We start from the raw sequence: 16,343 nt of genomic DNA on the forward strand, positions 1-16,343 counted from the left end.
TTCTTTATGTTCTCATGAAATGAGCGTACCATTTATAGTCTTACAAAGCTAATAGTGTAATAGATGCATGTTTCTGAGAGCTAAATGCAACAGTGAAGTGATAATGTAAGTAATACAATGAATACAGTCAGTTAACATGTAAAATGAAAATGAAACCATGCTGGCAACCCATTTTACCTCTGTGAAGACATAAATCATTTAAAATAAGATCAAAATATGTATCATGAATGTAAATATTTCTTGTTGGCTTTGACAACTTTTCATCACATGGAGGTGCACCACATACAGTACCATTACTAAAATACTTTGGCTGTACTATGTTACGTAATGGCATCAAATGGTAATACTGTTCTGTTACACACTTCCATTCAAAAGTTTGGGGTCAGGAAGATTTTATTTTATTTTTTAAAATTAGTTATTTTATTCAGCAAGGATGCATTAAAATGATCAAAAGTAAAATTTTAAAGACTTCTTTACCAAACAAATTGCATTTCAAATAATTGTTCCTATTTATCAAAGAAACTCAACAGAAAGGTACAGTTTCCACAAAAATATTAAGCAGCACAAATGTTGTCAACATTGATGATAATAATAAGAAATGTTTCTTGTGAATATTACTGTATTTATAATTAAATAAATGCAACCCTTGGTATAAGAGACTTTTGGGTTTAAAGTCATTAAAGGGGTCATATGATACGATTTCAAGGTTTCCTTTCTCTTTGGAGTGTTACAAGCTGTTTGTGCATAGATAAGATCCCTGAAGTTGCAAAGACTAAAGTCTCAAACCCAAAGAAATATTCTTTATAAAAGTTAAGACTCGTCCACACCCACCTAAAACAGCTCATTCAAACACACCCCACATGTCTACGTCACGATGTGGAGATATTTGGACACTGGCCAAATGTTCATGCAAAGAAAGAAGGCGTGGTTTCAGTAACTGCAGTAGTGTTGATGCAGCCATGTCAGGGAGACACTGTGTGCTTCTATGTGAAAGCAAAAGCACTTTATTTGGCCTTCTGAAAGTAGATGCAATTAGGAATCATTGGTTAAGATTTGTTTACAACACAACCCAAAAGTTCGAATTTTCTGGACGACAGTTTCGTGAACCTGAGAGTACAAGGCTAGCTGTGCACTAAGGCTATTTCTAAAAAAAAAAAAAAAAAAGAAAAGGGTTCAATTCCGACTTTGCTATGACAATCTGGCGCTTCTGAATCAGCGACTGTAAGTATGTTTTGTTATAAGTTCAAGTGTTTGCTATTGACTGTTCAAATAAGGAGTTTTGCGCATAATGCGTCGTGTGTGTGTGTGTGCGTGAGTGTGTGTGTGTGAGGGGAACAGGGTGACATCACAGCAGAGTGTACAGCCCGTCAGAAATCGTCTAAACCGAGGCTTGTGTACTGCAAATACATACGAGCATCATCACTGTGTCTGTCACAAGACTCTGTTCCCCTCTCAGGCTTGAACTGATAAAACTAACCTGAAAGTTGAAGCTCGCGATTATGGTAAGAGGCCTTACATTTCTGACGCGTGCTTGTGGTGTTCGGCCAATCACAATGCACTGGGTCAGTTGGCCAATCAGAGCAGACTCCACTTGTCGGAAGAAGGGGCTTTGTAGAGAACGACGCGTTTGAGAGAGGCGGGGCATAGAGGAACTACAATAATGTACAGTATTTGAAAAATAATGTGGTTTTTGAACATTAAAGCATGTCAACACATTCTGTTAATCCAAATATACAAAATAATGAACTTTAAAATAGCATCATATGACCCTTTTAACAAATTTACCAATACCAAACTTTTCCAAGATCTCAACCATATACAACAATTATTGCACACATCTAGCCTATAAAGAGAGGACTCAACACTCATAGTACTAAATGTGTACAAACAGACTGAGATTCCAATATTTATTGAAAACATGTCTCAAATTTCTGGAGCCTGTGATGATTAAAGAGAGTAGCTTTCAGTAAAAGTGCTTTTATTTATTTTTGTGCTGTTATTACCGTTGAAGCAAGCAGCTCGCCTCCAGTTTAAGTTTTTGCAACTTGATTGTTCTAGAAAGTTGCACCGACTACCAATCCTGTGATAGCTTAGCGGTCTCTTACAATCATGTCCATTACACTTGATTAGTGCATTATCTGACATATTAAAGCAAAGAGGGTCAAGAATTGCCAATTACAGACAACATTATTGCAGAATTGCAACTCTGCGTGCAATATTTTCTACACAGAAGAAAAGACGTGGTGTTATTTTTAACGAAAAGGCTCTCAATAGGTGTAATGACTACATACTTTTGAAATTCCTCTCAACTCTGCTGGAGCTCTCAGATGTAAATTATAAGTTGCTCAAGAGGTTTGAAAGCCTCTCTGAGAATCTCTGGTGTGCTCGTGACCATCTGAGCAAAGCTGAGTTTGATCTGAGAGCTTCAGCAGATTATAGAGAAAGAACATCTCTCAGAGAGAACATCAGGAGGAGGCCAATCAGTATGCACTTAGAAACACACATGCAATTATTTTTGCAAAACAGTTTTGATGGTACAACATGATGTGTGATTAAATTGCATATTGTGACAGCTATGACAAATGCTGTGTTTTTCATTATGAGGCATACATACATTTCTAAAAGGAGAAATTTCATTTCTTTCATGATGCATCTTTGTGTCGTGAATAATAACAGCTTACATAATAAATTGCCGTGTCTTAGGATGCTTAATTTAAACCAGAAAGCCCCTCGAGTGTTCTTTAGCCTTTCCCCCCATTTGTCATCTTCCCTCTTCTGTTCTGATCCACTTGGCTGTGTGGCAAACAGGCATCTAACTCGATTACATGCTCCTTCCTTAACCGACTGCAACAGCCAACCAAAAGCTGGACACACAGTAAAGTGATTATACACAGGAGCACAACCTAACGCACATCAAGGTATATGTGTGTGAACAGCTATCAGAGCTGAGCTGTCACTTCTGAAGTCTAGAGCCAGGGGCCAAATACAAGAGAGCAAAACAGAGCCACTAAATCGGCTCGGTTTGTATTTGCACAGACTCTCGTGCTCTGCCATGTTAATACTACTAAGAGACTGGGGGAATTCAACGTTTGAATGTGAGAGAAAAACAAAAAACAATGAGAAGAGAAAGAATGTGCATAAGACATGCAGTACGTACGAATAAGCTAATATATGCATGTTACTGCTTATAGCTCTATTATGTAACTCTCATCGCATAACGCCACAAATATGACAAAGAATAAGACTCCTCATTCTTTGGAACTGACTATAAATAGCAAGTGAATTCATGCTTATTTTAGGCACATTTCCAATACAAATAACAACTGCTGTAGTTTTAATCTACAGTTAAAGTACAGTTAAAGGAATAAATCACCCCAAAAAATGAACATTTGCGTGTTCTCTCTCTCTCTGGCCTTCCAAGATGCAAATGAGTTTGTTTTTCTCTCCTGATTCAGACTAGATGACTTTTTTTTTTTTCTTTTTTTTTTTTGAAGAAAGACATTTTTATGGATAGAGGATTCTATTTAGCTGGAAGCATATACACATCTTAATGACGGCTTTATTACAACAACAACAAAAAAAATCTTTTTGCTTCACAAGACATTAACGGATGGACTGGAGTTTACTTATGTTTTTATCAGCTGTTTGAACTCTCATTATGACGGCACCCATTCACTGCAGAGGATCCACTGAGCAAGTGATGTAATGCTAAATTTATCCAAATCTGTTACGATGAAGAAACAAACTCATCTACATCTTGGATAGCCTGAGGGCGAGTATATTTTTAGTAAATGTTTATTTTTGGGAGAACTATTCCTGATACAGAGAGGACATAAATGATGGCAGATTATCAAAGAACAGTCTGTAATTGCATAAATTCACAGGTTCTCGGTAGTAAAAAAAGAACGATAATGCTGTTTCTGTCAGGTCTCCAACCAGGTCTTTTAAGGCCACATTTTTGCTTCATTCACATGAGTCATATTGCAATTCGTTTTCAGGTCTTATAATTCAACCATTAATTACACAGACAGAGCACTAAACTGAGGTGTGCACACATTCAGCACTAGATGGCAGAAGAGGGGGGAAATACAAATCACAAGTTGCAGCAACGTTATCGGAATTCTAGTTTATGAGCAACCCTTGCAATGGCCTCTAGAATATTGTTTATCCAATTTTTCTCTTTTATTGATATTTAAAACACATAAACACACCGATTCCTGAACACTGGGACTTGTGAATTCTCACATGTTGAACTCAAACGTTGGCAGGCCTGCTTAAATGACAAATGTATGACATGTTGACACACTATAGGCCTACTCAGAGCCCTTGAGAAACAGAGTTGCTACAGTCCCGTAGGCTTACATAAGAACGTTTATTAACAGCTCTGGGCCTACTTAGCCAGAACCATGATGTCGAACTCATTTATAGTTCTATTAAGAACCTTTAACATCCATGGAATTATACTTTGCACAAAAAGGTTCTTTATAGTGGAAAAAAGGTTAAAATGTTCTTCACACTAATAAAAATGCTTCTGCTAAGAACTGTTCACTGATAAGTTATTTGGGGAACTGAAATGGTTCTATATGGCATCACTGTGAAAACCTTTTGTTTAAGAGCATATGCATATTCTCTTTTCCTTACATGTAAAATATATTCAAATCTAAATGAAGTATTGGTTTATGTCCTGATGACAGCTGGTTTAGGGAAATTATTGTAGGCTACATTGCGCCCTCAAACTGGACTTATCTTAGATGTGATCAAATTCCTTAAGGAAGTGATGATATAATTAAGCCCATTGACTGAAAGTACATTACGTATATATCAATCTACTAGATTTCACTCTGAACACGTTTAAGTTCTTTTTAAACCAAACTATATAGAATTGATTTCTACACTATAACTAAGGCCATATCCACATCATTCTGAGACAAAACAGAAGGCATATCTTTTATAATCAACAACACCATTTCAAAGGATTTATTCAGAGCTTAAATATACCCTTGCTGTAGGACCATCTTTCAATTTTTGTTACTAGCATCTGTTTCCAAAAATACTGAACTGTTTTATAAAAGTGGAATGATTTTTGAACTCTAACCAGGAGTGTGGTGAATCTCTAAACCAGTTAATTTGCCCAGAGTGAACATAGCAGTTAAATTATTTGGTACAAAATGTGTTAAATACAATCAAGAGATAGCATCAAGTGACCAAACAGACCATAGCATTAGCAGGATCAAATAAATCACAGAAGAAATTCACATTTTGATTCAACTATAAGATATTGCACTTTAAAGCTTCCAAGTAAAGTTAAGCTGTAAAAAAAATATAAAAAAAATCTCTTAAAAACAGAAAATCCTTCTTGATTTCCACATGATGCAACAAGTACATTTTGAATGGATCTAGAAACATTTATACTCTCACATACCATGTTAGAAAAAGAGGATTAATTATATTAAATATTCTCTTTGGTTGATTATCTTTCACTTGTGATTCTCTGAATCTTTTAAACTCTCGCTGTTTCTCACACGCCATGACAGTTCATCGTTTGAGAAGTCTTCTGATTCATCCTGCCCGGCCTTGACGTGAAATGACTCAATATGTGTGAACAAATATTGAACAACAATTCTGAACTTTTCCTTCAAAAGGCAAATATGTCTAATACTGAGGGAAGAGTAACAGGTTTGTTCTGCACACGCCTACCAGAGATTTTTCAGTTCTGACAATAAGAAACACCCTTTACAATGCGTAGCGTCCATCCATTTGTGCTTACTGGCGCATGAAGAGATTGATCAGTCCGGCATTATGCAGCTCTTGCCACAACCTCATTTCCATTCGCATGTCATGATTGGCATAAAAATGCACTGGATGCCGCTGTTTGTCGTAGTAGTGGTCTGAATACAAAGTGTAGTCAGGAGTCATGAACCCGTAAGCATCAACCTGTTAATAAAACAAACACCATCATATCACTAGCTTTCCTTGGCAGACAAAAAAGGTTAAAAGGTTAATATGCCATCATTTGAAAATAATAATAGGCTTTGAATCTACAGTAAAGCCTAAATGATAGTATTGCCATTGTTTTTTTGTTTTGGTTTTGTGTCTGTTGCTGAAGCAGCCATGTAAGTTTAGCTTGCTTCTATGAGTCTTTGGGCTTTCATCATGACTTGTGTTTTACCAGACTCGTACACGATCACGCCATATCTCTAGTGCAATGCTGTACCAGGTGAGCTACCGAGCAAGTTTACTAAAGAGAAAAGCCGGTTATGTGGAGGTTATGTTTTGCATATATTAAAATGTATTCTAAACAAATCATGCACTATGGTAAAACTTTTTTCAGGGCCGAACACACTATTATGCAAGGAACAGCATGAAAATTCAATTTTGCTAGTAGATAATCTGCCCCACAATCATAATTTGTTCGAGAAGGAACAAAACCAGCAGTTAATGTTGTGTAGGAACATTTTGAAATGCTTTTTTGATTAAGCCTGGGTTGCTTTTATGACAGCAATACTGTTGCTGTGCATCTTCAATATGTCATAACCGAGGTCACCTGTCCTGTCTGTTTAGATTACACATCTAGCATATGTTAAATAAGTGTCATTAAGAAGTGTTTAAACCTTTGACAAACTTGTAAGGTTATTGTAAGTGTTTGCTTACAAGTTTAGGTACAATGATCTGTACATAGTCATTATGTTGTTATCTATTGTGACACACTTATAAAATTGGACAGATAGGATATGGGTGTTGCTACTAATTTTAAAGCAGAACACATTCTTAAGGAACCTGTTTGAGTTCATTAAAATCTCAAAAAAAAAAAAAAACCAGAAACAAACCTGGTCACATGTATGAATAGCAGCTAGGAGCATCACTGCTCCTGTGGACGGCCTGTAAATTCCTCTCGCGCCTGTTCTAAGAAGGTTTGAATGCAGAAACCTTGATGAGAAAACGGAAAGTGTTAAACTTCAACACATACATACAAATGGAGACCAACAAAACAAAAAAGATAATCCAGTCCATTTAAATCATCCAACCAACTCAGGATGATCTGTGGTCAAATATTTGTTTATAATGGCCACTCTCATATTACTCTGTGGGATCTTTCTTCTCCCACAATTTCAACTGTCCTTTTGAACTCTATTCAACAAAGAGTCCTGAAAATCACGGGTTCCACAAAAATATTAGGAAGCACAACTGTTTTCAACATTGATAATGATAAGAAATGTTTATTGAGCAGCAAATCAGCATATTAGAATGATCAAAGCTTACCTGTTTCTGAGGTAGCGTATAAAGTCTGGGTGGTAGATTTTGAATTTTTCTACGGTCACATCTTCACCAAAATATGAAGGGGGGCTGAAAGAGATATGCATTATAATTAAATTGAGTCTTTTTTGTGCATATAATGTGTTATATTATAAAAGTGTCTTTTATCTACAAAATTAAAGCAGTGAGAGTTGGACTTTATCTGATGTAGTGATCAAGGATACGTGTTAGGAACTTTGGACGTGTCAGTTTACATATATTTACTTTTTGCTGCGCTCAGGGCCTTTATCAATTGCTGTGTGTGTGGAAGCCGCCGTCATAAGAATATAATCTCTGTCATGGTCTGGCAGGAATATGTACTTGGTTTCCTACACAGATGGAGATAAACAGAAATAAGAGATAGTTAGCAGCATACAACGTCCCAACTCAACATGAACACACTTCCCTAAACAAAAGGGTGTTTAACTTTTAGAGCAAGGCCAACACCACGGGTTCCATTTCCAGGGAAGACATACCTTGATTGCACTGTAATAAAATGCATAATGTAAACTGTAGTGAGAAAATTTGTTTGCTTTATTATCAACTTTCACACCATTTTCTCTAAACCGGAGGAAAGTCAAATCAATACCAGTCTGTCATAGAACAAATCATAGTCAAAGGATTCAATTTCACTTAATATAATAATTTTGACAAGCAGTGGAGTTAGTGAGTCTTATCTTTTAACGATGCTTACCTTGGATATAGGTGGACCTCTGTAGCCTACGTGAGCATAGCTACGCATAGAGTTTCGCATGGTGTTGGTTGAGAATGTGTAGAATGAAGTCCGGGATCCCACATCATTCTCAAACCCTGTTAGAGCCGCACCATTTACCCTAGAGATGGGAGACCAAAGAGAATTATTCTGATATTAATCAATAAACATGATTATCCTTCGCTTTTAGCGAGAGAAGAGTCTAAATAATTAAAACATAACCCAAAACATTGATTTAAAGTAAAACTACACCATTAAAAAAAGCATACAAATCAGTGAAAGACTTTCAGACAACAGTATAAGATGTGCATAAGACATGCACATACTGTCTTTCTGAGATTTGACTCACTTTGAGGAGCAACAAGATAATAAATATTAATATCTTTTAATGATCAACCTCCTCACCTGAAGACATAGTCATGTTCATCGATCTCCTTGCCTTTACTTGAACCATTCAGTATGCCACCATTTCCCACCACAGCACAGCGAATACACTCAGATCTGTTTGCTCTATTCTCCCAATCATCAAACATCAACCGATTTGCAGTTGTATTTAAAATCGCCAGTGAGCTGTTCAACACTGTGAACAACAACGGACACAAATCCCCAAAAAAAAAAAAAAAAAAAAGACAAATGAAACCTTGGACAATAAATACACTCTGAGCAAGTAAATTTGAAGTTTTAGAAGATTAGTGACTTCAAGCAGATACCCAAAAACAACACACCTTCGGCACTGACACTTCCCCAGCCGTGTGCTCCACTGTAGTGACTCAACCGCTGGTACTCTTCTGGACTAAAATGCTTTGCCCACTGGAGCACTGGAATATTGGGTAGAAACATCTCAGCAAATCGAGTCTGAGGTACATGCTTCCTAATATTTTTAGAACAGTTCTGCAATAAAAACAAATATTCAGAGAGTGGTTAGTATATTTCAGGGCAGTTCAAAACACTATTTTCACATTTAAACAACAATGGCTGACAGTTAAATGCTAAAAATTTAGATTTTAAAGTAATTGTACCCGTTTTGGTGCTTAAGAAACATTTCTTATGATTATCAATGTTGAAAACGGCAATTTTTTTGTGGAAGCCATGATACATTTTATTTCAGGATTCTATTATGAACAGAAAGTTTAAAATAACAACATTTATTCTTTTGTACATGTCTTTACTGTAACTTTTGATCAAATTCAGCATTCTTGCTGAATAAAAATAATTAAAAAAATAAAAATAAAAACTTTTGAACAGTAGGCCATGTATTTTTTGTATTATAGAGCAGATGGTTTTCACTGGTCACAGTTGAGTCGTAATGTTTGGTTATTTTAATTTGGGACATTTCATTGAATATTTTTCTGTCTCACCTAAATAAAATGCTGCTGTTCTGTTGTGACTGACTAACCATAGCTTATTACATACTGCTTTGCTTTTTCTCCGGACATCCGCTGACTTTTGCTGAATTTGAATGACCATTAAATTTGAATGGCCACTGCATTTGTACAAACACTTCAATGAAACTGGCTTTAAGCAGGTGGCTTCTGGAAATTGCACTTACCAACAGACACGATACAATACTAGGCCCTACAAAACACTCACTGTTTGTGAAGGAATGTCATCTGTGGCATACCGGTCACCAAAAAAGTCAGGCTCAGTGGGTTTTGCCACTGGTTGTGAGGAGTTTGTGATTGACTTTGCTTGATCAGACTTTGATTCATTTCTTGACTCCTGAATACTACTTGAATCCTGAACAATTGATTTCTGCGATGAATTCTGCTCATGTTCTTCAACAGTCTCCAGTTGTTTCTCAGCAGACAGTTGATATTCCAAATAACTGCTGTCATTCTTGTCAGAAAAAAACCTGCAGACAAGAAAAGAAAATTAAGCAATGTTTTTGACTTTCTAACAGCAAGAATGAAGCCAAAGACCACAATTAAAGGGGCCATTAGGAACAAGGAAACCACTGAATCGTACATCAGTATTTCACTGTTGGCCATAGAAAATAGCTCACTTGATATCTGATACATCAGCAAACACATCTTAATGAAAACAGGCATGACAGCCCACTTCATAACTGGGCAAGTGCCTCATTGTTCAACACAGTAAAAGCAGATGACTAATAAGAGAAAAGGAAATAAAAACTATATATAAAGCAGAGGTATAAATCAAATGAAACCACAAGGAAGAGAAAGTATAAAATGCCTGAATGTCTTTTCCATTATTGCTTCATTGTGCATAATGTGAAGTTATGTAAATGTGTTGGGAAACTGATTACTGGCATCATACTTCAAAATTCATAAAGAAATAGTTCACCCAAAAATATAAAAATTGCTCCCTCTCCAGCCATGTAAGATGTAGATGAGTTTGTTTGAAAAAATCTGTATTTTCAGAATTTGTGTTTTTTCTTCCATGCGAACACTTCACTCATTCAAATATGCACATCATACATGCACATGGCTTCTCCTATATTAGCTCTATCTCTCTTTTCAACCAGATGACCCAACGGTAGCTGCACGGATCTCAGGCTGCCTGGCAGACATCTCGGCATGGATGAAAGAACATCACCTACAGCTCAATCTGGCAAAGACGGAGCTTCTTGTCTTCCCTACCACTCCGACTCTACAGCATGACTCCATCAACTTCGGTCAGAAATCTTGTTGTAATCTTTGATGACCAGCTGACCTTCAAAGAACATATTGCAAAGACTGCTCGATCCTGCAGGTTTGCACTACACAACATCAGAAAGATCAGGACCTTTCTGACAGAGCATGCTGCACAACTTCTTGTCCAGGCCCTTGTCGTTTCTAGGCTGGACTACTGCAATGCTCTTCTGGCTGGTCTGCCATCAAACACAATCAAACCTCTACAAATGATTCAGAATGCAGCGGCCTTGGAATGAATGCAGAATGCACTGGTCTTCAACGAGCCCAAAAGAGCGCATGTTACACCTCTCTTCATCTCCTTGCATTGGCTACCAGTGGCAGCTCGCATCAAGTTCAAGACACTAATGCTTGCGTACAGAACTACCACAGGCTCAGCACCCTCCTACTTCCACTCACTATTACGAACCTACATCCCCTCCAGAAGTTTGAGATCTGCTAGTGAGCGACGCCTTGTGGTACCATCACAGAGAGGCTCAAAATCACTCTCCAGAACATTCTCGTTCACCATTCCTGGCTGGTGGAATAATCTTCCCACCCCTATCCAGAATGCTGGATCCCTGTCAATCTTCAAGCAACAACTGAAAACTCATCTCTTTCGGCACTACTTGACGTCATCCTAAACTAAAAAAAAAAAAAATCTTTCTTCAACCCTTAATCTTTCCCTCTATCTTTCTCTCCTTCCCTTACTAGCTTGTACTTATTTGAACAATGACTGAGACTTGGTGTTACGAACATCGCTTTTTGTATTCCCCAATTGTAAGTCGCTTTGGATAAAAGTGTCTGCCAAATGACTAAATGTAAATACTGAACAACAGCTCATCATGGATTCATTATTCTCAAACATAATTATAGAGCGTTACTGGTAAAACAGGTTTTCAAAGAGTGATTTTGAAATGCCCTAAATACTACTAACAGAACAACAAGTTTTAATGACAGCTAGTTTGTGCCATTTCCTGACTTTCTGGGGGTTTTTTTCCAACCATGCTTGTGTTAAAATGAAAGTTTTGCCCTTTTAAAAGTATCTGTGCTACATTTCATGCAACAGACCCTACTTTCAGAGCAATGATTGTGCATTTCAATACACTTCACCGGAGTTAAAGCCAAAGCCGAGCGGTTCTACGCCTGACTGAACTAAAGGAGCAGACCCAAAGCCGTAGATCTCATGTTCTTCATTTCTGTCCGTTACTGCAGAACAAAGCAGGTAACTAAGGAAAGGTGATATCCCAAATGGTTTCTGCCTAACTACTTAAACATCTAAGGGAGTTTATTCCTTCCGCTACCAATTTTAGCTGCTCATTGGGACATTTATTAGCCTATATTGTTTGTGAAGCTGCTTTGGAATAATATGTAGGCTATTGTGGAAAGTGCTGTGCAAATAAATTTAAAGTAAAATCCCCCCCCCTCACTACTGAAAACAGGGAGAGTAACAAAACATGAAATTACTCTCTTAGTTTGTGACCATTGTTGGGGGTAAAGCGTTACAAAAGTAATGCATCACAGTAACGGATTACTTTTTGCTGTAACGCAGTAGTGTAAGACATTACTAATCAATTTTCAGTAATATTTTACTCGGTACATGTTCAGTAACACACTTTTAGCCCAAAATTTAATTGTTCACAGAAAAAAAAAAAAAAAACAAACAGCAAGACATTAACGAATCAAAAATTCAGCAAGTAAGTTCTATTTCCTGTTCGTGGTCAGTCAATAGCTGCGTGTGGTGTCCAAGTTTGTAAATAATCTCTAAATAATTATATCAGAATCTGTCATTGGTTAGTCTTTATTTAATTCATCTCCCTCTCGCTGGTGGAACTTTGTATTGTGTGAAGTAGTCCAGTGAAGGCGTGTTTAGGGCGGGTTTTACAGGAGTGCTGTGGAAATGCGGCATGATTTCGGCCTCTGTGCTCGAGCTTCGAGGCTATTAGCCCCACCCGGCTCGCACTGGCCAGTGGAAAAGCAAGATGCTCCTCGCTGCAGAACACAAGATCCAGGGGGCGTGGTTGGATCTAGATTCAACTCCTCCCACCTTACATATACCTGAACCTACCCGTCTCCACCCTCTAGATGTGGGTCCAACCCCGCCCCCTGGATCTTTGTTCTGCAGTGAGGGGCTACTGGAAAAAGTGGCTAATGGATGAAGATGGCAGAAGACTAGCGAGATGCCTAGATCGCTCACAGTCATTATGCTACACCAAATCGCCCTCTACTGGATGTAAAATGCTCTGCAGTACATTTTGACATTTTAGAATGTTAAGTTCTACTTCTGTAGTTGTTTTGGTGAAAGTAACTCAAAAGTAATACAGGAGTCATGTAACGCATTACAATTCTGAGACAGTAATATTGTAACATAAGGAATTAGTTTTAAATAACAGTAACAAGTAATCTATATGTATTACAGTTTGGAAGTAACTTGCACAACACTGACTGTAACAAAAAAAATAAAGCTTCTAAAAGGGTTAGTTTTGTTGGTTCGCATCAATGCCATTGAAGAATCATTTTGGGTTCCAAAATAAAATAAATAAATAGATTCTGATATATATATATATATATATATATATATATATATATATATATATATATATATATTCCATAGATGTTAAAGGTCTTTTATTGGCATCTGGGCCTATAACATCCTCTTCAGAAGTTTGCAAAGATGTCCACATAAAATTTTAAGAGTTATCACTTTACCTGAAATGTTTATTTGACAACCTTTTGAGGCTCATCACTTGCCATGGCACCTGAGTCTGCGTAGTCACGCAAACCACGAATAACGTCAATAATACGACACCCAACAATCCAATGAACCACAGCAGAAGCCTCGATGGCAGCCGGCCTGACATCGTGCTACTTTCCTTGTGTTGCAAGTCTGCGTTCCCAAGAACGTCTGGTCACCTTGTAAGCACATGAGCGTTCTCCTGAGGAAAGGTTGAAGCAGTGCTTTGATGAAACTGGGCTTTAAATGTGCTCCTCAAGGGAAAGGGTTGGGAGGATTGTTGCCAGTTAATTAGTTGATTCTGAGCTCCGGCTTTTACATGTGGGAGTCTCCCGGCACCACCAGGACTTCTGTGAGAGGAGGGAAAAAAAACAAGAGAGTGAAACTCCACATGGAGGCTTCTACACAGTAATCCTGTTTTAATTAAAGGGCCTGGAAAACCAGGAAGATGTGATCCTGGTTTCAAAGCGCACCTTTGCTCAAAGAGTGTTTCAGATGCTAATTAATAGTGTCAAAAAGACGGAAGGATTTGACAAAGGAAGAAACGGGGGTAACGGGTGAAAGGCAGAAAGAGTGAGCATGAAATTACCATACAGACGGAAAATGTGGCTGTTTTCAGAGACGTATAAAGGAGAGGGTGAGGGAAAGCCTGAGATACTGTGGTAAAATTGCTTGTTAGTAGTTCTTCTAGGAAGCCAGCATTACTCCCCGAGGAAATATTTCCCTATGACCACATCTCCTGCTGAGGTGTCTGGCATCATGTAATTTCTCAGAACATTTCACTTCTTGTCTTGTTTTCCAGTACTGGTAACTATCTAAACTACCTTAAATCTAAATAAACTTACATAAGAAGTGAAATGCATATTAAGTCTTGTTTTCTTACTTAACTTGAATAGGTTTTTCAGAAAATAAGGCTTAAAATCATGTAATTTTGCTTATCAAGTAAATGTATCTTGATTTAAAAATGTTTAGATACTTGTACTAAAAAACAAGATCACTATTTTGAGTTCGAATGCAGCCAAGTAAGCAAAAAGTAGGCCTATTTAGCACATAACAAAAGAAAAGATTTTAAAACATCTGACGCCCACTTTTCTCAGCGTTCACAGTCAGGCCCTCACTAAAGCAGAATAACATTAACCCCTTCAGACCCACTGAAATGGACATCTCGTGGTTTTTGGTTTAAACCAATATTTTTTTTTGTTGCTATTTTGTAATGCGATTACTATCTGGTCACTGATTGGTCCGTGATCAACCAATCACAATGAAGACATGACCACTAACTTCTGATCTGATTGAGTCGTGGCCTAATGGATAGAGTTGGACTTGTAACCCGAAGGTCATGGGTTCGAGTCTCAGGTCCGGCAGGGATTGTAGGTGGGGGGAGTGAATGTACAGCCTCGATACCACGACTGAGGTGAGACCCTTGAGCAAGGCACCGAACCCCCAACTGCTCCCCGGGCGCCGCAGCAATGGCTGCCCACTGCTCCGGGTGTATGTTCACTACTGAGTGTACACTTGGATGGGTTAAATGCAGAGCTCAAATTCTGAGTATGGGTCACCATACTTGGCCACACACCACTTCCCTTTCCTTTTCACAAAAGACAAGCATGGCTAACCAACTAGACAGGACCTTTTATATGCTAATTTATGTCCATGGTAGCCTCATCAACTTCTAACTATTATAATCTTAATACTGCCCAGTGAAAATATGAGGAATTTTATGTTTCTTCAGTGTCCATTGTAGAGGAAAGTTGGAACAAATCTTATTTGAACATTTGAAAAAGCAAATATAAAAAGGATAATATATCACATATATCGCTTAGTGGAAAAACAAAATCTGGTCATAAGGTTTGTTAATACAAATGTAGTGATATTAACAATTATTTGAAAGTCATTTAAGCAGAAGTGGAAATACGAAATTACGATCTTTCCAAAATGGCCTTAGGTATGCCATTCAACATTCATGAATCATTAAAATACCCTGAAGATTCACATGCCACAGTTAGCAGTGATAAATCCCATTTAGGAACAGAAACTATTCTCGAAACGTTTTGGTAATTACATTTAATTCTCAACTACTGTAGAATAAAGCTGAATTCAGAGGCACAAAGGCTTATGAGTTTTTTGTCTTCAGAATTCCTGCTATTCTTTTTCTGTCATTTGTGGAATGAGAAGAATGTTATTTGTGTGAACCACTTTTACTCCGTTACAATCCCAGTCTGAGTAATGTCTGAAAATGAAACCATAAACCAAAGTGCATCTCTTATGAAACTGCATAGAATTTCTCTTTAGAAGTAGAGTTAAAAATAACAAACAAATCTCCCAAACTGAACTAAGACAATGAAATAAAAAAAACACAAAAAGAACCAGCTTCACATCACATCAGACAAAGTAACCGTGCCCAAATGTAACATTCGAAGTCTTGCAACTCGCAGCAGCCCTTTAATCCAAGGAGAACTGGCAGAATGTGTGAACAGAAAAGAACTGAAAAACAAGTCATAAGAGTCTCATACCTGAAGGGAAAGTCCTGTCAAGCGAAGAGGGGTGAAGTTGAGCAGCAGTGTGCCTGGTTTAACATAACTCTCAGTCACACTCGCACACACTGGGCTCGAAAGGCGGCCCTATTGTGAAAAGAGTAACAGCTACTAGAGACTGGTCAACTCCCCTTCCCCCTCCCCCAAAGGAAGACATAAAATACGAGAAGAACAGAGAGATGGTTACACACAACTCGGGGCTGGGTGATAACAACAGTAATGAACAAAACAAACTGTGACAAGTCACCTGACATTTGAAGACAGACCCTGGAATGTGCAAATTCAGGCATCATACGACAGACGTTAAGGATGCACACGTACACAGAACACCCAAAATGACATGCTGAATTATCACAGCTGCCATATTTACATACTAGGCAGTTGTCTTCACACTTTTTCACACAGTGGCCCCTCCTCTTCCTGGTCATGGTCATGGGTGC

At 37.8% G+C, this 16,343-nt stretch overlaps 1 protein-coding gene across 1 annotated transcript; it reads right to left on the reverse strand.

The window, feature by feature from the left end:
• Positions 1-5,108: 5,108 nt before the first annotated feature.
• On the reverse strand, positions 5,109-16,306 carry LOC306857812 (alpha-N-acetylgalactosaminide alpha-2,6-sialyltransferase 2-like). The gene is made up of 11 exons (XM_079397993.1): positions 16,151-16,306; positions 15,883-15,990; positions 13,345-13,719; positions 9,596-9,857; positions 8,731-8,896; positions 8,411-8,585; positions 7,988-8,126; positions 7,519-7,622; positions 7,261-7,344; positions 6,828-6,927; positions 5,109-5,934 (listed from the first exon to the last, which is right to left on the reverse strand). Exons 3-11 carry the CDS (start codon positions 13,494-13,496, stop codon positions 5,764-5,766), a joined length of 1,353 nt encoding a protein of 450 aa, XP_079254119.1. The 5' UTR covers positions 13,497-13,719; positions 15,883-15,990; positions 16,151-16,306; the 3' UTR covers positions 5,109-5,763.
• Positions 16,307-16,343: the final 37 nt, after the last annotated feature.

This window comes from Barbus barbus (genome assembly GCF_936440315.1).
Source record: "Barbus barbus genome assembly, chromosome: 38".
Classification (NCBI taxonomy): Eukaryota; Metazoa; Chordata; class Actinopteri; order Cypriniformes; family Cyprinidae; genus Barbus; species Barbus barbus.

Coding starts and splice junctions, on each gene's coding strand:
- LOC306857812 (XM_079397993.1), bottom strand. CDS start 13,496: ATGTCAGGCCGGCTGCCATCGAGGCTTCTGCTGTGGTTCATTGGATTG. Junction 9,858..13,344: donor TTGTCAAATAAACATTTCAG/GTAAAGTGATAA, acceptor TCTTGTCTGCAG/GTTTTTTTCTGACAAGAATG. Junction 5,935..6,827: donor CTATTCATACATGTGACCAG/GTTTGTTTCTGG, acceptor TTTTATTAACAG/GTTGATGCTTACGGGTTCAT.